This window comes from Staurois parvus, unplaced genomic scaffold (genome assembly GCF_062004578.1).
Source record: "Staurois parvus isolate SC_StPar_1 unplaced genomic scaffold, SC_StPar_1.0 ptg000175l, whole genome shotgun sequence".
Lineage (NCBI taxonomy): Eukaryota > Metazoa > Chordata > Amphibia > Anura > Ranidae > Staurois > Staurois parvus.
The window spans coordinates 8,488,170-8,513,201 of record NW_028317971.1 but is presented as its reverse complement, the minus strand read 5'-3'; the positions used below and the strand labels follow the sequence as shown (position 1 = coordinate 8,513,201).

The 25,032-nt window shown below is 39.3% G+C and overlaps 1 protein-coding gene across 1 annotated transcript in view; it reads right to left on the bottom strand.

The window, feature by feature from the left end:
* Positions 1 to 3,243: 3,243 nt before the first annotated feature.
* LOC149462408 (uncharacterized) overlaps positions 3,244 to 25,032 on the bottom strand; it is a 138,507-nt gene continuing 116,718 nt past the window's right edge. The window contains exons 14-20 of the mRNA XM_089676913.1: positions 20,693 to 20,730; positions 16,195 to 16,307; positions 15,105 to 15,253; positions 13,247 to 13,341; positions 6,433 to 6,511; positions 5,722 to 5,830; positions 3,244 to 4,383 (exon numbers count right to left, since the gene is read on the bottom strand). Of these exons, the coding sequence (XP_089533039.1) occupies positions 4,310 to 4,383; positions 5,722 to 5,830; positions 6,433 to 6,511; positions 13,247 to 13,341; positions 15,105 to 15,253; positions 16,195 to 16,307; positions 20,693 to 20,730 (657 nt within the window). The 3' untranslated portion in view covers positions 3,244 to 4,309. The remainder of the gene's footprint in view (positions 4,384 to 5,721; positions 5,831 to 6,432; positions 6,512 to 13,246; positions 13,342 to 15,104; positions 15,254 to 16,194; positions 16,308 to 20,692; positions 20,731 to 25,032) is intronic.

The window sequence follows — 25,032 nt, the reverse complement described above, 5'->3', positions numbered from 1 at the left end:
TTACCTTTAAGGAAAAAATGATAAATACAAATTTTTTGCAGGACTGAATTAAAAAAAAAAAAAAAAAAAAAAAAAAAGGTGCATTTATTATTTTTACTACAAGAGCCTGCATACTCTTCTCAATCTTTCTGCCCGTACCTCTATTCAGGCCTTTAGTTACAAAGCTGGAGGAAGAGTGCATGGACTACAAGTGCTCCTATTAGTGCACACGGCCAGATGGTTGCAAATATCCATGCAATTTCTGCACCTGTATTGAGTTTCTCTTGCAAGACCTGAATGGCACCCCCACACATCTCCTCCCGCAGCGCGATCACAGGTGCGGGAACCACATGGAAACCGCATGGTCAAAAAGTCCATGCAGTTTCCATGCGGATGTGAAATGTGGCACAGCAACCCATTCAAATGACTGGGCTGCTGTGCCCGTGCAAACGTGGGCTAACAGCCCACACTAATGTAAACCAGGGGTAAGCCCACTGAAAACTACAAGCAGTATGCTGTGGTGACAGATCCCTATGAGTGAATGAAGCGGCTGTGTGGGTAGAACTCCACACAAAGGTGCCCGTTTTAAATGTGACAGCAGCTGCAGGGGAGAAGAACCACCGCCTACTGTCACGGAAAGGTGGCTCAGGGGGTGCTGGAACATGTTACATCCTAAATACATGTGTAACATAGCCTTAAAAGGTAAGTTCACATTTTAGAATTACATGTTTTCCTTTGTGTGTGGTATGGTGAATTAAAGGAGTGTATGTGCTGCTGGGGAGGAAGGGGGCATTAAATTCAGATGAATGACAAAATTCTTTACCCCTAAGGGTAGGCAACCTTGGCTATTTAGCTCTTGTGGAACTACAAATCCTTTGACTCATTGCAAGACACAGCCACATGACTGACTCCCAGAGAAATGGTGGAATTTGTAGTTTTAGCCCAGCTGGAGTTCTGAGGTTGTCTACCCCTACTCTAATCCGTTCAGGGATCATGTTACATTCAGTATAAAACAATGAAAGATGTTTTTTCAGTGCAGTGGAGGAGGGAGTGGGTCCCTGTCAGATCATCTTTAATAGGTTTGGATCTTCAGGCTGAACTGCAGTGAATAAGTATTAAACCCCAAACTAAAAAATGTATTATATTGCAGCTTACCAAACAGATGTGGTGGCTGCATTCATTTTCTTTTTTTAGGCGGTTTCTGTTTTCACCTGATAATCTGGCCCGTATCATCTCCTGTATAAGTAAGACAACTCTGGAGGAATGAACACAGTTTTTCCTCTTTTGGGATAAAGGCTTTACATGAATAAATAAAAGCTGATCATTTTAATCACCCCTGCCAGTGCAAAACTGCCCCCGATTAAAAACGAAAAAATAATGACTAATAATTAATATGAAATAAGAACAAATAATATTCTCCCTTCATGGTGTTCCCTCTGGTCTATACACACACACACACACACACACACACACACACACACGTTTCCTTTGCCTATTACCCAGGTATATCCTGTGGTCCCTGAAAGATTTGTACACAAACATTCTGCTTGTTTTCAGTGGAACCTGGATTGCCATTGATTAATATTCTTTCCCACAGAGAATTTTTTGAACTGCAACAGCTACCTTGTGGTCAGGGGCGGACTGACAACTCATGGGGCCCTTGTCTCCTTGCCCAAACTCAAAAAAGCCTATGAAAAAGGTACCAGGGGCCTCTCATGGGGCCCCCTACTGACCCCGGGCCCTAAGGCAGTGCCCGAGTTTCCAAATGGTCAGTCCTCCCCTGCTTGTGGTATTCATAGATCTCACCATGTCACACATAGGATTTCCTAACTGTTAATAATAATCATACAAATACTAAAATTATGTTTATGAATCATTAAAAATTTTTTTTCTTCTTTTTTTTTATTAAAGTAGTTGTGAAGGCTGAAGGTTTTTTACCTTCATACATTCTTTGCATGAAAGGTAAAAAAAAAAAAACACCTTCTGTGTGCAGCAGTCCCCCTAATACTTACGTGAGCCCCATCAAAATCCAGCTATGTGCACAAGAGCCTTGGCCCTCCTGGGACTCTCCCTCCTCATTGGCTTAGCCATTGGCTCTCACTGTTGTCAATCACAGCCAGTGAGCCAATGAGGAGAGAGGAGGATGGGGCCAAGTAGCGTTGTGTGTATGAATAGACAAGCAGAGCAGCAGCTCAGGAGCAAGCCTGCTTGGATGCCCCCATAGCAAGCTGCTTGCACTGTTTTTTTTTATTTTGTTCATCTAGTATCCATGCTGGCTTCCAATGGCTTATTATACAGCTGCATTAACTCTCTTTAATGGACAGCAACAGTTTGGATGATTGGACTTTGTTCTTTTGCCTTCCAGCATTAAGTGGTTTGTCTCTCATCCATGTAAACTGCTGTTCCAAGCTCAAGCTCTCTAGCAGAATACATCAGACTTACTGTCCAGATCACCAGATTAAAATAGCAAAAAGCAAGCCTAAGAAAAAACGAATACAGCCATCACATCTAAGAATAAACTACAATATAATAAAAGGTTTGCTTTTGGGTTTAATACCACTTTAACCATCATAATGCCAGACATTCAGCACCAGGAAGAGGAAAGGGCATCTCTGCATAGATTTTTATAAGATCAGTTGCCTGCATGAAATGGGGCATACTTCATTACAGGTAAGTTATGATTTAAAGCTAAAGTTTGTCTAATGGTTTTGTTTAAACTTTAGTGACATATCTGTTGCTTCATGCTGCATGAAGAAAGCACATTTTAGCTCGCTTTGGGCAAAGGATCAATGCTGGTTTTATGAAAAAGAAATCTGTACAAATGCAAGGTTGAACCTAGTCGCCATTTGTTACTGCCCCCCCAAAATATCTTGTATCTGTCTCACGGGAAAAATATAAGAGGTTGAGATACAGTTTTATACTGTAGATACTGCTTTTTCCAAGTCTAGGCAAAATGCAGGCCATCCTCACAGTGCCAAGCTCCCCCATTTTATTCTGAAGGAATAGTTGTAACATTTTAGCTGTCTGATTGCTGTTGGAAACCGTTACATGTACAGATTTATTTATTTCTCTGTGATAAAATACCAAGCAGTGTAAAAGGGAAGTGCTTTGCAGTAGATCATGTATATGGTCTAGCTCTTGTATTGAGGGATAGCAATACTTCACTGTATTTTTGTCACACAGTGGAAATTAGCTTTGACCTAGTGAACAGCTTTCCAGAAATGGCCCTTTAATATCAAATACTGTATTTACAATGCCACTATAAACAATTCAGTTTACTTTATTAATCTTAGAGTAGAAAAACAAAATTATATTATATATAGACCGCATCTTTAACACCAAGAAATAGTATAGTTATTAAAAAAGGACATACTGTAGGACAGAAGTTATTTTTTGTTTTCGGTTTACATACAGTGTAAATTGCATAACCAGTCAAAGCCCCCCTCCCCCATGACGTGTCCAGCATGGCAACTTAGGCTTCATGGTTTTTTGTTTTGTTTTTTTTTTTGTTTTTTTTAAAAATCGTACTGTCTGCATGGTTTCCCCACACTCAGAGTTATACAACTCAGAGCAGTACAGTGATGTGTAGCAGATGAAAACCGAAGTTGCTGTCACTGGCCATCAGTTTTGTGTATATAATGAAATATGAGTGCTTGTTGTGGTAACAGTCAAAACATTTCCTCTAATCTATTAAAATAAATACATAAATCAGACCCCTCTTTTACTGTTGCGGACTGGTGAGACACTGCCCCTCCTGCAGACTGGTGACATTCTGCCCCTCCTGCACAGACTTTAAGAAGGACAATGGCACAAACCAATGGACACATAGTGCTAAAGTGATTTTACAAGCTGCCTTCTAATGCAGGTATCATTTAGATCCGTTTAAAAGCCAGTCAGTGTGTGCTGATATAACAAGTGCCCTGCCTGCTTGTAAAAGGTATATTGTAGAATTCATATGACAGGCCAGTCAATGTCATTTTTGTATTCTGCAATGGATGTACACAAAAGTACTGCATCTTCTGCTTCTGTATATAGAAGTCTATAAATAACAAGTAATGCACGATTTCTGTATATGTGTTTATAAATAAGAAGTACTGCAGGAAGAGGAGTGTTATTGTATTAAGAAGGCTTTTAGAAAGGAAGCTGTAACAATGTGACTAAAACTTCACCAGTAGAGAACCTGTTTGTTCAGAAACGGCAGCAGTAATATATATTGAAATTGATCCAGTGATATGGCAGCAGTAATATATATTGAAATTGATCCAGTGATACAAGTCATGAAAATGTCCAGTCACTTTTCTCCAGTTCTCATGTAGTGAAAGCATCCTCATCAGCAGCCACTAGGAGATGGAGCAAAGAAATACATGGCCAGCAGTATGAAGTAAACCATGACCAGGGCAGTGCCTACAAAGAGAAAATCCATGCATTTACAATTAACAGCTAGCTTAAACATTTATGAAAAAAATATAAAAACACAAAACCCACCATGTGCATAGCTAACCTATGAATAGTCATACATACAGCGGGCATTGAACACGTCACCATTGTTCTCAGTAAATATTTTTCTAAAAGGTGCTATTGACATATGTCGGTAACAACCCATGCAATCCATACATAAAAAACAAAAACAAATAAGTTCAGAAATTAAGTTATGTATAATAAAATGGAATGACACACGAAAAAAAGTATTGAACACATTAAGAAAGGGAGGTGCAAAAAGGCATGGAAAGCCAAGACACCAGCTGAAGTTTTCAGTAATTAGAAACCAATCCTGCCCCTTGCCAGTGCAAATTAATATCAACTGATGGCCTATAAAACGTTGTCTCATTACCAAGGTGTCATACAAAAAACATCTCATGATGGGTAAAAGCAAAGAGCTCTCTCAAGACTTTTGCAGCCTTATTGTTGCAAAACATACTAATGGCACTGAGCACTGTTGAGGGCATAATACAGAAGTGGAATAACTTCACTTCACCATAAACCTCACAGAGGAATAAAAATAATTACCAGAAGAGTTGTCCAAGAGCCAAGGACCACTTGTGGAGAGCTTCAGAAAGACCTTAAATTAGCAGGTACAATGGTTTCAATGAAAACAGTAAGTAATGCACTCTACCGCCATGGTCTGTATGCATACTCACCATGCAATACTCCATTGCTTATAAAAAGCATGTTGAAGCTTGTTTAAAGTTTGCTGCACAACATTTAGAAAAGCCTGTGAAATACTGGGAGAGTCTAGTCTGATCAGGCGAGACCAAAACTGAACCCTTTGGATGCCATAATACACACCAGGTTTGGAGATCAATGGCACCAAATGGTTTATGACACCAAAAACACCATACTAACAGTGAATTTTGGAGGTGGGAACATCAGAGTGTGGAGCGGTTTTTCAGCATACGGTACTGGCAAACTTCGTGTCATTGAAGGAAGACACAGATCATAAGGACACTGCTACAATATCCGCTATATTAGCTACATTATATTTCCAGTCTCCAGAGTTGAAAAGAAGAAATCGAGAAAAGCATCCTATTACAAAACACACCTTAAAAATCTTAGTACAACTTTGACATGGGAAGTAATTTTGTAAAAAATGGGGAGGGTACATGTAGACAACATATGCTAAATAATAAACAATAAAGAAGTTGCAGACAAAATAAAAAAAAAAAAACGCAACTAGAAACAAGGTGTAGAAACCAGATTATATTGTAGGCTTGGGCATCAACTAAATAGCAGCAATCATCTTACCCTGAAAGTAATCACACTTCCCATCCATGAAGATATAATTCATCAGAATCACGCTGAACATACAGGCCCAAAGATGAAGGTCACTGAAAATCAGAACGAATCCTGTTGGCTGCAAAAGTAAAAATGCTTTTAGAGTTTTGGATTCTCTGTATGACCCAGGCAAGGAATGGTTTGTATGATAAGTGTAGTGTACAACCTCAGATTTAAGCAGATAAGTATTGCAACAGCGGAGCACCTAATTCAATGGCCAACATAAAAATCCCCCAACTGCTTAGAGGAGAACGTTTGACTGACCCAGTAAGCCAAGATCGTACAGTATTTATCAGCTTTGCCAATCTCTAAAGAACTAGTTCTGAATTATTACCAAGTTTAAAATTAGAAGTGAAAAGCATATGTACATTACACAATAAGTGACCTCATTTTAATTTGTATAAGAAAATGTGTTAACTTCTCAATGTTGAACATGATTGCTACCTGTGAAATGTTCCAAAATGTACAAATACACTCAGCGCTGAGGGGCTTTGGGGCATGTTGTAGACCTTTTCTGAATTTCTCAGTAAAAAATGCTCAATGAGGATCAATGATTTGTAAAGCCAAGACCAAGCACAGGCTTTGCCAAATACACAATTAAAAAGCGCAATGCTGCCTTTTCAACAAAGAGTGACCACTATGGAAGTGATCGTAGTGAGATAACAAAAAAATTGTACTTACATAAAATACAGAGAATAGGACCAGTATGGGAATCTGCAACATGCACACCTGAACCGCAATGCAAGTTCCAATCTCGATGCTGAGAAAACAGGGTTCTTCCATTAGAAAAAGGACGCAGAACTAAACTGTAAATATTAACACTGAACATAAACTTGTAGCTTACACTCTGATACATCATACACAGAAATCCACAGCCATAAATCATAGAAGACCAGAGTTCTATATTAAGCACAGATCTTGATGTCTTAATGAAGTTATCTGATATCCCACGCATAAGGTAATGCATGTAATAAGTGAAAAAAAGAAGAGGAAAAAAAAGGGAAGCGCAACAATCTTGTGCAATAAAACATTTTATTAAAAAGGTGAACAAAACTAATAATTGTACTCACATAAATCCTAAGGAGATAATGCCTTTGAGAACTTCCTGCTTGTCAGTAAATGATTGGCACTGAACACCTGTGCCCATAGTGCAGTGTGAACACTTGATACCGTCTAGGACAGCCTCTCTCAATCAGGGTGCCTTGAGGTTTCTTAAGGGGTGCCTTGGCAAAATGTTTAAAAATTGCCCAAAACTTGTATACAAGCCAGCGGGTGGAACAATCCTGCCTTTTAGTTACACAAAGCCACAGGTTTTCATTGTGCACCTTTATGACCTTCTAGCCACCGGTGTCCTGACAACCAATTACATCATTAGTTGATAAGGAGTATCTCAGCTGCCTGCACAGCATCCTAGTTTTACCCTCCCCTGCCCCTCTGCATCAGTGCTGGGGTCACATTAGCTCAGTGATGGAGAGAAGAGAAACACTGGAATACTAGTCAGTACCAGTGTGCAAAAGTGTATTTGCTTTGGAAGAATAAATCACCTTTAATGTTGGGTGTCCTACATGTGTGGATGTTGCTGTGTTATATAAAACTACTAGATTTTTTTGCATTTTAGAATGGGGTGCCTCGGCACTGTCCATAATTTTAAAGGGTGCCTTGACTGAAAAAAGGCTGAGAAACCGTGGTCTAGGAGACCGGTAAGAAGGAGAATGCAGAACCAATCTCCCACAGTAGCTAAAAGGCCCAGCTACTCACTGTAAGAAACCAGTAAGCTAGGGTATGTGAAAATGGGCCACTGCAGTAGCTGACAGAATGGTGAGTTCGGTGCACTCACTCTCCCCACCAATGAGCCAGGGAATATTGTGATGGACTCCCGCAGTAGCAGGCCAATTCAGAGGCTCAACCCAGGGAGACTGCAGCTTAACAGCCGACACAGGCAGCCACAGTGTGTCTCTTCTGAATGGATGCAAACAATGACAAGTTGCCTGGCCAGCTACTATGGGAGCCTGTCACTATACTTCCTAGTTCACTGGTGGAGAGTCATTCTATCAGCTATTGCACAATTCTTAACATCCTCAACAAAGTGTTTTATTGTGCACGATTGTCGCTCTACCCTCTTTTCTTTTGCATATATTAACACAACTGAATTATATATTAAACATAAATCCAATAACTATAATTTAGAAGATACACACACACTTTGGAGGTTTTTCTTTCTTCCTCTGCTACAGGGGGGTTTTAAATAAGTCATTAAAACACGGTGAGTATGACATTATGACCTACATACAGTGAAGGAAATAAGTATTTGATCCCCTGCTGATTTTGAATGTTTGCCCACTCACAAAGAAATGATCAGTCTAAAAATAGAATGGTAGGTGTATTGTAACACTGAGACAGAATAGCAACAAAAAATTCAAAATAAATGCATGTCTAACAAATGATGCACTGATTTGCATGTTCATGAGGGAAAGAAGTATTTGATCCCCTATCATTCAGCAGGATTTCTGGCTACTAGGTGTCTTTCATACAGGTAACAAGCTGAGATTAGAAGCAGTCTCCTAAAGTGAGTGCTGCTAATCTAAATTTTTTACCTGTATAAAAGACACTTGTCCACAGGAGCAATCAAACAATCAGATTCCAAACTCTCCACCATGGCAAAGACCAAAGAGCTGTCCAAGGATGTCAGAGACAAGATTGTAGACCTACACCATGCTGGACTGGGCTACCAAACTATCACCAAGCAGCTTGGTGAGAAGGTGACAAAAGTTGGTGCAATCATTTGCAAATGGAAGAAACACAAAACAACTGTCAGTCTCTCTAGGTCTGGTGCACCAGGCAAGATCTCACCTCGTGGAATGTCAATGATCATGAGAACAGTGAGGAATCATCCCAGAACTACACGTGAGGATCTTGTCAATGATCTCCAGGCAGCTGGGACCACAGTCACCAAGAAAACAATTGGTAACACACTACGCCAACAAGGATTGAAATCCTGCAGTGCCCGCAAGGTCCCTCTGCTCAAGAAAGCACATGTCCAGGCCCATCTGAAGTTTGTCACTGAACATCTGAATGATGCAGGGGAGGACTGGTTGAAAGTGTTGTGATCAGAGGAGACCAAAATTGAGCTCTTTGGCATCAACTCAGGAGGAGGAGGAATGCTGCCTATGACCCCAAGAACACCATCCCAACTGTCAAACATGGTGGTGGAAACATTCTGTTTTGGGTGTGTTTTTCTGCTAAGGGGACAGGACAACTGCACCGCATCAAAGGGACGATGGACAGGGAAATGTACCATCAAATGTTGGGTGAGAACCTTCTTCCCTCAGCCAGGGCATTGAAAATGGGTCATGGATGGGTGTTCCAGCATGACAATGACCCAAAACACACGGCCAAGGCAACAAAGGAGTGGCTCAAGAAGAAGCACATTAAGGTCCTGGAGTGGCCTAGCCAATCTCCAGACCTTAATCCGATTGAAAATCTGTGGAGGGAGCTGAAAGTTCGAGTTGCCAATCATCAGCCACCAAACCTTAAAGACTTGGAGAGGATCTGCCAAGAGGAGTGGGCCAAAATCCCTCCTGAGATGTGTGCAAACCTGGTGGCCAACTACAGGAAACATCTGACCTCTATGATTTGCCACAAACTACTAAGTCATGTTTTGTGAAGGGGATCAAATACTTATTTCGTTCATTAACATGCAAATCAGTGCATAATTTGTTAGAATAGCAACAGAACATTCAAAAGAAATGCATGTCTGTCTCTCAGTGTTACAATACACCTACCATTCGATTTTTAGACTGATCATTTATTTGAGTGGGCAAACATTGAAAATCAGCAGGGGATCAAATACTTATTTCCTTCACTGTATGACAAGTACATTCACTGGCAGTTTTATTAGGTACACCTGTTCATTTGTTTGGCAACAAATTTCTAAATCAGTCAATCGCATGTCAGCAACTCAATGCATTTAGGCATCTAGACTTGGTGAAGACAACTTGCTGAAGTTCAAACCGAGCATCAAAATTGGGAGGAAAGGGGATTTAAGTGACTTTGAATGTGGCATGGTTGTTGGTATCAGACGGGCCGGTCTGAGTATTTTCAGAATCTACTAATCTACTGGGATTTTCACACACCATCTCTTGGGTTTACACATGGTCCGAAATAGAGACAATATCCAGTGAGCAGCAGCTGTGTGGACGAAAATGCCTTGTTGAAGTCAGAGGAGAATGAGCAGATGATAAAAAGGCAAGGAGAATGGTTGGTTGGAGATGATAAAAAGGCAACAGTAACTCAAAAAAAACACTCGTTACAAGCAAGGTATGCAGAATACCATCTCTGACCGCACATGTTGAACCTTCAAGCAGATGGGCTACAGCAGCAGAAGACCACACCAGGTGCCAGTGTACCAATATTCTGATAGCTACTTCCAGCAGGATAATGAACCCTTTCACAAAGCTCAAATCATCTAAAAACGGATTTCTTGAACATGACAATCCGTTCACTGTACTCCAATGGCCTCCACAGTCACCAGATCTCAATCCAATAGAGCACCTTTGGGATGTGGTGGAATGGGAGATACACATCATGGATGTGCAGCCGACAAATCTGCAGCAACTGCGTGATGCTATCATGTTAATATGGAGCAAAATCTCTGAGGAATGTTTTCAACACCTTGTTGAAACTATGCCATGAAGAAGAAGGGCAGTTCTAAGGACAAAAAGGGATCCAACCCAGTACTAGCAAGGTGTACCTAATAAAGTGGCCAGTGAGTGCATGTCCACCCTTTAAAGTAACAAAACATCACTTTTATAGAGAATCACTTCAAAACTAATCAATTCAAATTAAGTTTTCATCTTTCACACCCCATCATAATTATAGAGATACCAGCATCTCAATATTAAACCGTGGGGGAAATAATTATTTGATCCCCTGCAGACTTTATAAGTTTGCTCACTTACAAAGAAATGAAGGGTCTATAATTTTTTATCATAGGTCTATTTTAAATGATAGAGACAGAATATCAACCAAAAATCCAGAAAAAAAACACGTTACAAATGTTATAAATTGAGTTGCAGTTCAATGAGTAAAATAAGTATTTGATCCCCTACCAACCAACAAATAATTCTGGCTTCCACAGACTGGCTATGTACTCATGTTGTACACAGATTAGTCCTGTAAATTATAAAGGTGCTTCTAAATGACAACTCGTTACGTGTATAAAAAAAAAAAAAAAAAAAAAAAGACACCTGTCCACAGAACCTCATCACCATCATGGGCAAGACCAAAGAGCTGTCAAAGGACATCGGGGACAAGACTGTAGACCTGCACAAGGCTGGAATGGGCTAGAAGACTATCAGCAAGAAGCTTGGTGAGAAGGAGACAACTGTTGGAACAATTATTTGCAAATGAAAGAAATACAAAATCATCAATCGCCCTAACAGACCCTTCATTTTTGTGTAACTGGGCAAACTTACAAAATATGCAGGTATCAAAATTATTTTCCCCACTGTACTTAACACTTTTCTTTCATTTATTTTTCCTATTATATTATCGCTACTCTATACACATTTGCCTTTTATTTCATATACTGCATTTCATTCTCTTCCTATATTTTATCATCTCATACCGTGTCCACTTTTTGGCGACTCACAAAAACTCATCTCTTCAGGAAAGCCTATCCTACATTCACCTAAAAACTGAACTACATTCACCATCTAATCATCCCTCAGTTGATACCTTTTGTATTACTTGCTCTTCCCTTTTAGATTGCGCAACACAACAGTGTCTACTCATAGCGCATAGTGAATATGCATTGCAGAATTCAAGGAAGTTAATGTGTGGGTATATGTCAAGCGTCTGTGGTAGTAAGCCCTTGTAGATCACCAACTCAGGGTTTCCCAGGGCATGGAGTCTAAGCCCCAGCTTGCTTATTCACCAGGGCCCCTGATGGTGGGGATGGACTTGCAGCAAGCCCGAATCAGGTCGCGCCCCCCAGATATGCCCAGCTGAGGATGCGGAGACCACTCTCGTAAGCAGAGTACAACAGCAGGAGACAACAGGAAATTGATTAGACAAGCTGAGGTCAGGACGGGCGGAAAACAAGTACAGAGATTGAATCAGGATCAGTACACAGGTAGTCAGACACAGTATACAGATGTAGCAACAAACATAAGCTCAGAGAACCATGAAATTGCTCAGTCAATGTGCGATTATACAGGCAAGAAAACTAGGAGGCAGGCCAGGAAGTAATGGAAAGGAAGGAAATAAAACCCACAGAATAGCAGGCGATGTCCATAGATGAGCACAGCCAAATCACACATGAAAGGAATCAGGGTAGGAAAAGCACTGCAGCAAAGATGTAAGAATACACAGCAAAGAAACTGCAGGCTAACTTGTGACAGGATATTTACAAAATAGGTTTCATACCTAAAGATTAGTCAGATTATTAGGGTTAGGCCATAATTAATTCAAATACAATGTAGAATTGAAAATAAAAAGTAAATTTTGACTATGGGTACACTTTAACAACTGGTAAAAACTTATTTTTTTTTGTTCTTTTTGGGTCTAGTGGCCGGAGACAGTTTGTCAGACGACCCTCAAACACTGAATTCAAGCCACAGTACACTGTGAAGACAGTGAAGCATGGTTGTGCAAGCATCATGATATGGGGATGTTTCTCATACTACAGTGTTGGGCCTATTTATCGCATACCAGGGATCATGGATCAGTTTGAATACATCAGAATACTTGAAGAGGTCATGCTGCCTTATGCTGAAGAGGAAATGCCCTTGAAATGGGTGTTCCAACAAGACAACGACCCCAAATACACCAGTAAACGTGCAACATCTTGGTTCCAGACCAACAAGATTGACGTTATGAAGTGGCCAGCCCAATCCCCGGATCTTAATCCAATAGAAAACTTGTGGGGTGACATCAAAAATGCAGTTTCTGAGGCAAAACCAAGAAATAGAGAAGAACTGTAGAATGTAGTCCAATCATCCTGGGCTGGAATACCTGTTCACAGGTGCCAGACGTTGGTTGACTCCATGCAACACAGATGTACAGCAGTTCTCAGAAACAGTGCTTATACAACTAAATATTCATTAAGTGATTCAAAGGAAAGCAAAATCTTCAAACAATTTTCAATTTATATAGTGAATGTTTGAGTTTGTAAAGAAGAATACAAACACTGCTATTTTTTTGAACAGTCTAATATTCACTTTTCTTCAATTTTTTTTTTAGAGGAACAACACAAATTTGATATATTTTTCTTCATGTTTTGATTTGGAATAGAATGTGTAGTGTTCCCAATGCATTTGTGTGTATGGAAATAAAAGCTATTAGAAGGATTTTGAGCTTTATTCACTTTTTTCAACACAGTGCTATTATTTTGAACACAACTGTATGTATAATAAGCTGCAGTTTTTCTGTTCTCTCTGAATAGATTCATATGCATGGAGAAAAAAAAAACATTTGCTGCCTAATTTCTACTTACCTTAGACTTAGATTGTTGAGCAGTGCAAACTGAATCCCATTAACAAGTTCAGGAAGCTCAGGGATCAATGCTAAAACAGTCACCCCAATAAAATACTGAGAGAAAAAACAAAAACACTTACATACATAGAAACTACACACAAAAATCAATAAAAAACATTGCAGTATGTGCTTTGTTTGGACCCCAGGCGCTACCCAGGACTCAATCATGTGAATTCTCCGTACTGGAATTCCCAGCTCTGTGCCTGACCCTCTTTGAAGAGCTCTAGGTGTGACTCAGCAAGAGGTGCATCAGACCCGGAACACCAGATTTGTTGACTACAGAGATATCATTTTTACTTAATAGGGGGTGTGTTGTACCTCTGAGAGATCACTGCTTCCTGCACAGAGAGCAAGGGGTCTCACTCTGGAATTACTGGCAGGGGACAGGTCAGGCTTTTCTACTACGTGTGTGGCTGCGTAGAAAATAAAAGACTAGCAAGACATTAAACTGTTTTGATGAACTTGGAATCTATTTACCTTCTTTAAAGTGAAGGCTCAAGTGGGCTTTAAGTATTTACATATTAACAAGCAGTAAATTAGCTTTAAAGCAAGCCCTTACTAACCTCCATAATCTAATGCACTGTGATGTATCCAATATTCTTTAAACTGAACACAGATGGATCAAATCCCTGCTGATCTGGCCAAGATTCTATTCATCTATGGGTAGGCTGGTTGTACTGAAGTTGATCCATTGATAGACTTCAGTACAATCAGCCTGTAAGATTTATTTTTTTCATGTGATCAATGCCGACAGCTCATCATTGTGTTCTGCCTGCAGGAAAGGTTCCAGGCCAGCAGATCCCAATAGCACTGCGGGATACAGTTATGTTGATGGGGGAATCTAGCAATTTATCTTTCCTTTCACCCCTGGAAGGAAAGAAGGCTGCATAATCTAAGAGCTGCTTTAGTGAGTGAACTATAGATGGAACAATGTGCACATATGCGGGACTTTTAAAAAGGTACCAATATCATTCACTATTATGTGAGAACTGTTAAAAACTTCAATATCAATTTTATTTAAATATGCATTAAATTAAAACCTGCATTCCCACCCAAAAAAAAAATCTTCATTGCAATATACATTGTATTTCCTAAATATCTCCTTATAATTTTGATATTCCATATCGCATATGTGTGCACAATGATGCTGGTCACAATATATACCATATATGATTTTCTCAGATGGTTTGCTTCTTTAGGAGAACAAAAGCAGGAGATTGTTAATATAACCCCATATCCGATGCCATGTCCCTGGGGTCATGAAGGGCAGCGAGGTACACATGGGGTGAATAAAAAGACAGCACCCACAAACATTCTCTGTCATGGGGTTATGCCTATAAGAGGATATACATTTCTGAAAAGACAATCTTTTGGGTCTAAGTCTTGGATATTGATATCTAGAGAGGTTGAACACTACCACTTCAGCAGATTAAAGCCTGGCGGAGGTGGGGGGGACTGGTGACATAATCTCCACCTCAGCCAGTAAGAAAAAGTCTTGTATTCATTCAGAGAATACAAATCTTCATCTGAATGGCCGAGCAGCACTTAGCCCAACTCTATTTTGTTCTCTGAAAAGGACGGGAAGTCTCCTTCTCACTGCTGAAACAAATTGCTATATACTGTATGGAGCGGATGCCTTCTAGTTTATACCTTGATGGCAAGCAAGTGCACCTGTTAGTGAAGGAAACAGTTCATGTGGACCAGCTCCGTCGATTATTTCAATTTAGACTTTAACATCTAGAAGTTCTTTAATCTGATGTACAGATAATTTTTTTTATTAAAGTTGAGCTAACCTTTTAACTAGGTTTTACACTTACCTGTGACACTGTGGCTTCTTTAAGAATTGGACTGATATGCTCAGTGGCCAGATCTGCACATGCCGCCATTAATAAAGTAGAGCCAATGAGAATGATCACTGCCCGCCACCGAGACCAGTGAACAACAGGGCTATGATGGTGGCCAGGCACTAAAAGGAAATAATAAAAACTGGTACAAGTAAGCATAAAAGATACATAGACTACCCATTATTACTTGTTCACTTTTGTTTAAAATCGCCAGTATTTAAACAAAAATATACCTAACCAGAAGTGGACTAGTCTTACTTTTGCTACTGAAACAACCTCAACCAAATATCTAAAAAGGAGGAATTTTACTAAGGCCTGGTTCACAACAATGCGTTTTTTAGTGCTTTTTGCAGAAACGCACTACAGTCCATTTACCATGGTTTTCTATGGGACATGTTCAATCTAGATTGTAAGCTCCAAGGAGCAGGGCCCTCCTTTCCATCTTGTATTGAACTGTATTGTTACTGTATTGTCTCCCGTTATATTGTAAAGCGCTGAGCAAACTGTTGGCGCTATATATATCCTGTATAATAATAATAATAATGTTCACATCTAAGCTTTTCTGAGCTGCTGCATTTTTGGAAATGGAAAGGGACTTTTTAAAACACAAAAAAGCAGTGTTTTTGCTACAATAGAGTTCAATGCAGAAGCTGCTGAAATGCATGTAGTGCGTTTTTACCGCATTTTGCGTTTTTCTGACCAGCAAAAAAAAAAAATAACCTGGAATCACAGAACGCATTAAAAACGCATCTGTAAAAACACAAAGCACAATGCAAAAAGCATTATAAAATGGATCAAAAGCAAAACTGCATAGGTGTAAACCAAGCCTAATTCATTGCCATCCTGCAGAGTGGCTTTTGAGTTGAGTGCCCTATCTGTCTGTGGTCACTGGAATCACAAATGCAAAAATCACACTCTGCTTTTCCTTCAACTTGCAAAAGAAAGCAGCACATACAAATCTTTGTGTTTAAGCAAAAAATAAAGTTCTATACAGCTTATTCTTTGCAAAATATTTAATGAAATCAATGGTAATGAAGAACAAATATATTGTAAGATCTCTTACCATGGCAGTCACTGATGTGAATATCATAAATATGAGAATGAGTCTTGAGTGTAAAGATAAGCCCTATTACATAAGCAGCGGGCAGCAGAATGGACACAGTGTACACCAAGGGCCTGAATAGGAGAAAAAACACAAATTAGGTGAACAGTTGCAGATTCACATCCATTTAGCTTTGATATGTTTAACCTCTTCAGGCTGGGGCAAATTTTACAATTTCCACACATTAAAAATGTTTATTTTTTTGCTAGAAAATTACAGAGAATCTCCAAACATTAGACATCTTCTAAAATCGGCCCTCTAGAATAAAATGGTGGCAGTTGCAACTTCTGTTACGCAATATTTTTTGCAGTTATCTATAAAGCGCATATTTTTAGAGGGAAAAAAATATTTTTTAGCACACAAATATAAAAAACCTTTTTTAAATTTTTTATTTTTTATTTTTAGGTAAAGTATAAAAAAGATAGCGTTGGTTTCAGTAAATCAATACCAAACCTGCCAAGACCTAAATTGTGTGTGCACCTGTGAAACAGCAAAAAACTACGTTGCCTACATTTTTCAAAAATATATACATATTAACAGTGAAGAGCTCCTTATTAGGAATTACCAAATGTACACTCAAAAATGCATATAAACAGCAAAGCTTATAAATTACACAATCATCAAAAATCATATGCAGAGAAGTAAACATGAACAATCCCATACATTATAAAATTAGGTTGTAAGCGAAAAAAAACATGAGAACAGTCCCATATATCATCCAATTAGAAGTGTCCAGAAAAAACACCACTACAGGTTCATGTACCACAAAAAAAGGTAAATCTTCCACAGTATCAGAAATCTCCAATCTACATGTCTTATCATAAAAACTTGATGTATAAACAAAATTGTTAACAAAATGTACACTCTTATGGTGCCAATGTGTTAAAGAATATATCTCCGAGTGAAATCTAACAAATTAAAGGTCAATAGAGCTTTAAGGTCTATACATCCATTTATGCATATCTGTTTTACATTAAAAGTGTTTCTTCATTCTAGAAAAAAAGAAAAAGTCAGAAGCTACAAATCCTATAGCTGCTGACTAGTAATAAAAAGGACACTTACCTGTCCAGGGATCCACAGCCATCTTCACCCGGGCTAGTTCCGCACTAGTCTTTGGTTTCCTAGCGCTGGTATCTTATGTGTGGGATGCAGATTGACAGCTTGAGGTTTCAAAGCCTGTTTTCCACTGCACAAACGAGAGCCATGCTGCGCTTTGTGAATGGTTCTGCAGCCTTCTGGGACCTGTGAGGTGTCTCAAAAAGCTGCAGGTGAAGAAGGGGAAAACTTCTGCACAGGCTCACCAAAATTGGACAATAGATGATTGGAAAAGCCTTGCCTGGTCTGATGAGTTTCGATGTCAGCTGCGACATTCAGATGGCGGGGTCAGAATTTGTCGTAAACAACATGAACGTGTGGATCCATCCTACCTTGTATCAATGATTCATGATGTGCAGCTGACAAATCTGCAGCATCTGAGTGATGCTATCATGTCAATATGGACCAAAATGTTTCCAACACCTTAATGAATCTATGCCATGAAGAATTAAAGTGTTACTAAACCCAGGACCATGCATTCCCTATATCTAGTCTCCCACAGTACACACAACATGGAAATGCAATTACTTTAGTAAATATCAACTGCAAAATACCTTTTCTGATCAGCATTTAGAGCAGTCTTGTGACTTGTATCAGTGTCCAGCAGAGCACTGGTTAAAGCTTGTAGAACTTTTTCATTCTCCTCTCACTGCCCTATGAGACTGCATAACCTTTGACCCTCTATCTGGGCAGTGCTGATTGGCCCTGTGCTGTTCACATGCACCCTCCCAGGAAAAAGAAATATCTCTCTAGCAGTCCCTGAGTCTCTGTTCTATCAGGAAATGAAATAGAAAACATGGAAAAAGGGGAGGATCAAAGAAAACAGGATCAAACATCTTTTACACAATGCAGAGGATTAACCCTTTAAGTTTCACAGTGAGTATAACAAGCATGCTTTACTGCATATACAGACAGATTTTACTGTTGTGGGTTTATTAACACTTTAAGGCAGTTCTGAAGGCAAAAGTGGGGTCCAACCCAGTACTACCAAGGTGTACCTGAAAAAGTGGCTGGTGAGTGTATACTCCTTCAGGAAAATGAATTGCGGCCAATATCAGAAGTTTCACTGAATGTACAGGTATGCTCGATCGACATTTTAGGACTGCATGTCACTAGTCCTGCATCATTTGTGAAGGACACAGTAGTGTTAAGATGTTTGGATGGACCAACAGTACCCCCAGGTTCATACCTGATTAGTATAGGCATTGAAGCACTGTATTCAAGCACTCCCCATAAATTGGGGTGGAAGTGATCTGTTTACTCCTACAGGAACATGGAGATCAAAGCTGGCCACAGATTTGTGCCAAGGCTCCTGGACCATATATTGTCATGGTAATACTTTTTTTTACATTTGGCGTCTCCCACTACCTCCATGTGCACAGAGTTGCAACAAGAATTTTGTGCTCCATTCTATGTCAATCTGTATCTGTGAGTGGATAGGAGTGCGTGTTATTTGCTAGATGTATTTGTGATTTTAAACCTCCCAAAAAGAAGCCTTAAGGTCTATGGACAGTTGGTAATCTGGGAGTCCCCAATCAAAAAATCCAAATGTAAACCAAACTAAAATGACTAGTTATGGACTCAACCAGGATTAGTGGGTTCTTAGTTAAATTATACATTAAATAATAAGGCTGGTGGTCAAAAAGCACATGAACGACTCCTTTAATTCAAACAAAGACATCTTTAATTGCATAACAAAACAAAAACACCACACTCCACAGGTCTCACATTGTACCCCCTTTGTTCAGGGGGTATCAATAAAACATTTATAAGCATCAAATTCTCCCATATGGACCAAAAATGCTCAGCATGTGAAATTCCAATATTGAAAGACTTTAAATCCTCATCAAAGAGATGTCCCTCATGTCACAACTTTATGCTATTCAGAAGAGGCGTGTATTGCGTAAAGATGGTTTAGGAACCATGTAGAAGTAATGGTGTGTAGTCCAGAGGAGGATATCCTGTGAATGCCTATAATCAGCACTAACCTCCCTCTTACACTGTAACCAAGTAACTCCTGTAGGGGACAACCATTGAAAAGCCCAGATGGAAAGTCAGACCGGATGTAGTCCAGAGGAGGAAACAAACTGTTGAATAAATATGTAAATGATGGTATCATCACCTCCCTCTGGTACCCAGCAATTTGGGGGCACCATCCCAGAGAAGGTTCAAATGGAAATAACCTCCCTCATACATATGTAAGGTCTGGCCCATATAACAACAGAGTAGGCATATTCTTAGAAAATAGAAGGGACAGTCTCTTTGTGCACATTGATGAATACGTTCCTCAAAGTATGCATAGTTCATAGTGCTAGAGCAAAGTCAGAGTAAGTTATTTCGATGCCTGCACCATGATCAGTACTGAGTGTCCTTAGGAGACCTGGGAGTGTGGAGAGGCCCTTCCTGACCAGTTTTGCCAGTATAACCGGCTGCCTCAGAGGTAGGCTTAGGTTTATTTGGCATGCCTTTGTAGACTGGGCCCTTAAAATGGCCGCCTCATACCAACAGCGCAAAGCGTCATAACGTCACAGCGAAACTTGCATGATGACGTCATGCACAGTATGGTAAACATGGCTAAACAAAAAGGCGTTCCAGGTGCCATCTAGTGGATGCTGCCACAATTGTATTAAATAATAACAAGATGCATTAGACATAAATGACATGTATAATATACATAGGAACGATTTTATCTGGAAGGCCTATTAATAATCAGTCATAAAGAGCCCAGTCTGTCAAGCCAACAAAGATTAAAATTGAAAACAATAATTAACTTTTTTCCTGACAGTTCAACTTTATTTAGAAACTTTTTTTTGTTGCACTAGTACTTTAATCACCTAGATCTGTGCATGAACGTGAATTTGATTTTACTTATATGTATGTTTATTTAATTATTTGAAACATTTATTGTCTATTTATATCCTAATTTTAGCTATTTGAATTCATTCCTACAGGATTAAACGCTGCACTATTCTCTGTGTTGCATTATGTAATGCATGTAATAGTTTGTTTATATTGGTATTGGTGCTTTTGCAGGGTTCATTTGTATTGGGGACTGGACATGCACATTATTCTTACATGGGTAGGACCTTTGTATCCTAAAGTTTTGCATTTCTGTTCATTTAGATTATGGGAAGAAATACCATGTTAATTTCATGTTCTATTCGTTCAAATATGCCACCTATATTTGTAGGCAATGTTTAAATGAAGATCCAATGTTTGCCTATTCAAAAAAAATGCTGTGGGGTGTACTTTTTCACACAACTATATATGATATTAGTATACAGACCCTAATCATTTTAAAATAAAGCTACAGATGCCCCATTTTTTACAAGCAAAATAAGATACACGCATACAAATTCCTTACCTTACATCACTGTAAAACATGGTGTCATTTTGTCCTGTCTGTAAAGCAAGATTTATTGTTAAACATATGGATTAAATGATCAAATTAACAGTATGTGAAATAATAGGCAGGCTACCCTAATAGATAATTTGATTTCTACATTTTTAACTGCTTTGTTAAGCTGGACATTCAATTAGCTCTACAGTATTATAATTTGAGATTAAATTGGATTTTATTGGGTTTCTTTCATTGTGTAAAATCTCACTGCCTTCTTGGTGTACCACCTACAGCTCTAGCTGTGTAAATTGCCTTTTTGACTTTCCAAAATTATAATTCAATGAAAGGAGTATAATGTCACAGGTTTCTGGAAGGCCATATCGTTTTCTAGAGCTGCAACTGAGGCCAATGATAGCGCTTGAGGAGCTGCACAGATGAAAAGGGACAAACCTCAATAAATCTCCTTTGCGGTCAGCCAATTGGTATTAAGGAGACACAGAAAAACACATTCTCTAGCACATAACAGATTGACCAGAGCCCAAAATACTAATTTATATTTGTTTTGCCAACTACAAATTTTTATTTTAGTGGTTAGGTTTTAAAACTGTGTAATAACGGTTTATTTGTAACACAAAATTATGCGCATAGTACAAAATATTTAAATATTCAACAAGAGATTCCCAGATAACCATGGATTAGCTAAAGAGATTGTACAGCAGACAATACTTGCTTTGTCTAATTAAAATTTTGCTATCAAATAGGTATACTCTAGGTCACCACAAAGCTGAAAAAGATAAGCGATAAAAAAGAAAAAATAGAAATTTTGACTTACCAGTAAGTTCCATATCTTGGAATACATTACAAGACAGGAAGTCATAGACCATTGGTTATATGCCACTGCCTTTAGGTGACTGGATGCCAGCAAAAGCTTTGCTATGAATGCCCTTAGAGCATTCTCATGACACCACCCATTCTGTGGGACTTAATTTTTTTTTTTTTAGCAAGCAATTATACAAAAGGGCAGAGGGGAGGGCCGGTACCCTGTAATGTAATCCAAGATACAGAATTTACTGGTAAGTCAAAATTCCCATTAAGAAATCATACAGAACAAGAGGTCATATTCCATGAAACGATCCAAGGTATAAACTGAGCGGTAGGCAACAACATAGCAAACAGGTCCACAAAAACCAAGGGTCAACAGACTCAAAGAGCTCTCAGGTGACAGCCTGAAACACCTTGTAAGCAAAGCATGCATCAGCAGAGACCTGAAGATCTGCTGCTCTGTACAAACAGAAGACCAAGTGGCAACTTTGCAACCCTGAGCAATAGATGCTTGATGCTGAAAGGCCCAAAAAACACCAATCTGGTGGGAGGGAGGAACCCGCTCCTTAAGTGCATAAGCCCTGGAAAGGAGCTACCTATGCCACCTAGAATTGGTGGAAGAGCATGGAGGATGTGCCTTCTTGGCACCTCCAGGGAGGACAAAAAGTCGCAGTATTTCTGAAGGAAGATGTTGCAGCAGGGTAAACCCAAACTGCTTTAGCAGTACATGCTAGCAATGGAGTGAAATCTCATTGTCATTTTTCAGACAGAACATAGGAAAGGGAGGACAATGTCCTCAATAAGTTTTAAGGGAAGAGGGCAACTTGGAGGGGAAAAAGAGGGTCTGGGTCACAGGAACACCTTGTCCTTAAGTTATACAAGAAAAGGCTCCTTACAGGAAAAGCCAATTCCAAGACACGTTTGACAGAGGCAATGGTCAACAAAAAGGCTACTTTACTCATGAGATCCTCCAATGAGAGATCCTGAATTAGTTCAAAAGGAGGTACAATTCGTTTCATTATGAACCAAAATGTGGACAAAATTTTTGTTATTCGGAGATTCCGATGTATCCAAATTTCAGAATCACAATAGTAACAAATTTCAACAAATCCAAAATAAATTATAATTAAATGAATTATCCGAATCTGAAGATGAATTTGAAATGGAAACATATTGCAATAAATACAGCAAGATATAAAAGTGAAATAAGATGAAGGCCATTCCTACTTAAGCTACTTTATAGAATAGAACAGAATAGGAAAAAAAAACAAAAAAACAGAACAGAATAGCACATAAATTTTGAATTTATTCGAAAATAAGGAATATACGAAACAAATAAAATCTAGGAAACGAAATTACAAAAATGAATCAGTAACAAATTTGACTAAATGAAATTTTACCTTAATGAATCCAAAACTTTCCATTGTGTACATCTCTAGTTTTTGACGAGCTGAAAGTAAGATTCAGATCCCATGGAGACACAGAGGACAATAGTGGGGGATTAACATGAAAGAATATTTGAAAGGATTGAGGTGCAGATTTTGGGGATACGCAGATATCAGTTCAGGATTTTAGGTCCAAAATGGGACAAATGCCTACAATGGTTATGTGACTGTGCAGACGTTTGAGTAAAACCCTTTCAACCTTTCTTCTGCTAAACTGGGATTATCACTGGCGCCTGAAGTTAATCAAGGTGGCCCACATATCTGCCCATCTCCCAGATGAAGCAGGCAGATTGGACAGTAGGAATCAAATAGGGGCAGCGTAAAAAAAAAAACACATTTAAGCAAGATTTACCTAGACATCTTCCAGGACAGCAACCTTTGAGATGACTGGCTGCTCCTTAATAGCAACCTCAATGTGAAACAGTAAAAAGAAAAAACACAAAAAAAAATAAAAAATAAAAAAATAAAAAAAAAAATTCCCCACTCTCTCCTCCCTCATGTTTGATAAAACTTCTCCAAAAATACCACCAACAATATCAGGGTAGGAAGCAGGCTTGTAACCCTAGAAAATTACTAGAAACACTGTTAATGGTAAGTCTAACTGGGGTTTTCCCTCTTTCATCTTCCAGGGTAGCAACCTAAGAGGAAAAACAAAAAATCCAAGCCTACATGGCTTGTAAAATTTTTCTGCCAAACCTCAAGTCCTGCTGTAAGAGTAACCTCCACTCTGTACTGTCCGACAAAGATATCTTGCTTGGAGCATGTGGCTGCTCTGCAACTTCTCAGGGGCAAATTCAACCAAACAATGCTGCTGCAAAAACTTGCAGTCTCCCCTCTAGCCACAGGCACAGATTTCCCTTCCTTCAAATCCGCCATGTTTAAAAGGGTAGAGGCATTCATCCCCCACAATGTCCCTCCTGGAGGGCTGTAGACAAAAGGCATGGCCAGAAATACCTTACTTTGGCTTGCCGGAAATGACATCTGACATCAGAGCAAGGTCCAAGAGGAGCACAGGGCAGAAGCCAGGAGCATCAGATAAGCTGCCGCCCTCCCCCCTTCACAACATGGGGTCAAGATTCCAGGAAAGAAACAGGGGGACCTGCTGATTCACACAGACAGGCTCTGCTAAAACACCACCACAGCCATCTGATCACAGAAACCAAGTGTTGAGCTGCTTGACAATCATTTCAGGTTGCTGCCCTGGAAGATGATTGGAGAAATTCTACTTTTTTACCCTGGAAATGACAGAGTGAACCCAATGGTCCTGGACATCTCTGATCCAGATTGGTGCAAATGCCAACAGATGTTCCCTCACAGTAAGGGGGTGCCCCTTTCATTGTGAGGAGGGCTTCTGGGTAGGTTTGGAGGGCTTTGGGGTTCAAGACTTGTGATAAAAGGGATGACCTCCTTTGGCTAAGGGAGGGACTTGGAGAAAAAAGAAGTGGTAGCCATTTTATTTTTATCCCTCAAAAAAACAAAACAAAAAACCCCACACACATGCAAAATGACTTCCTTGATTAAAACGTATCATTGGATTCCCAAACAGGCATTTGCCATCAAAAGCCATGTGTAATAAACACCTTTTGCAAGCAGGCTCAGCAGACCAAGCCATTAACCACAAAGTTCTGCGTATATGCACAGATAGCAGTGTCATGCTTTACACAGAGGGATGACACAAAGTGAGTAACATCCCACATGTATTAAAACAGGACCTAATCACAGCCCTTTCTTACCTTATCTATGCTTCACCTGTCATAGTAGGCATACCCCCGAGGGGGGGGCTTTAGGGACAGCATGTCATAGGAATAGTCAGTCAATGACCCTGAGCCTGTATAGTACCCTGTGGCCAACACTTACTACTCCACATACCATGGTATATTATACATACAGTGCATTCATAAAAGTATTCAGACCCCCTTCACTTTTTCAATTTTGCTATGTTGCAGCCTGATACTACAGTTATTCAAATTCATTTTTTCCTCTCATTCTACACTCAGTACCTCATAATGACAAAGTTAAATTTTAGAAATGTCTGAATTTATTAACAAGAAAAAATTTAAATACCACATGCACTTACAGTGTTACTAAACCCACAAC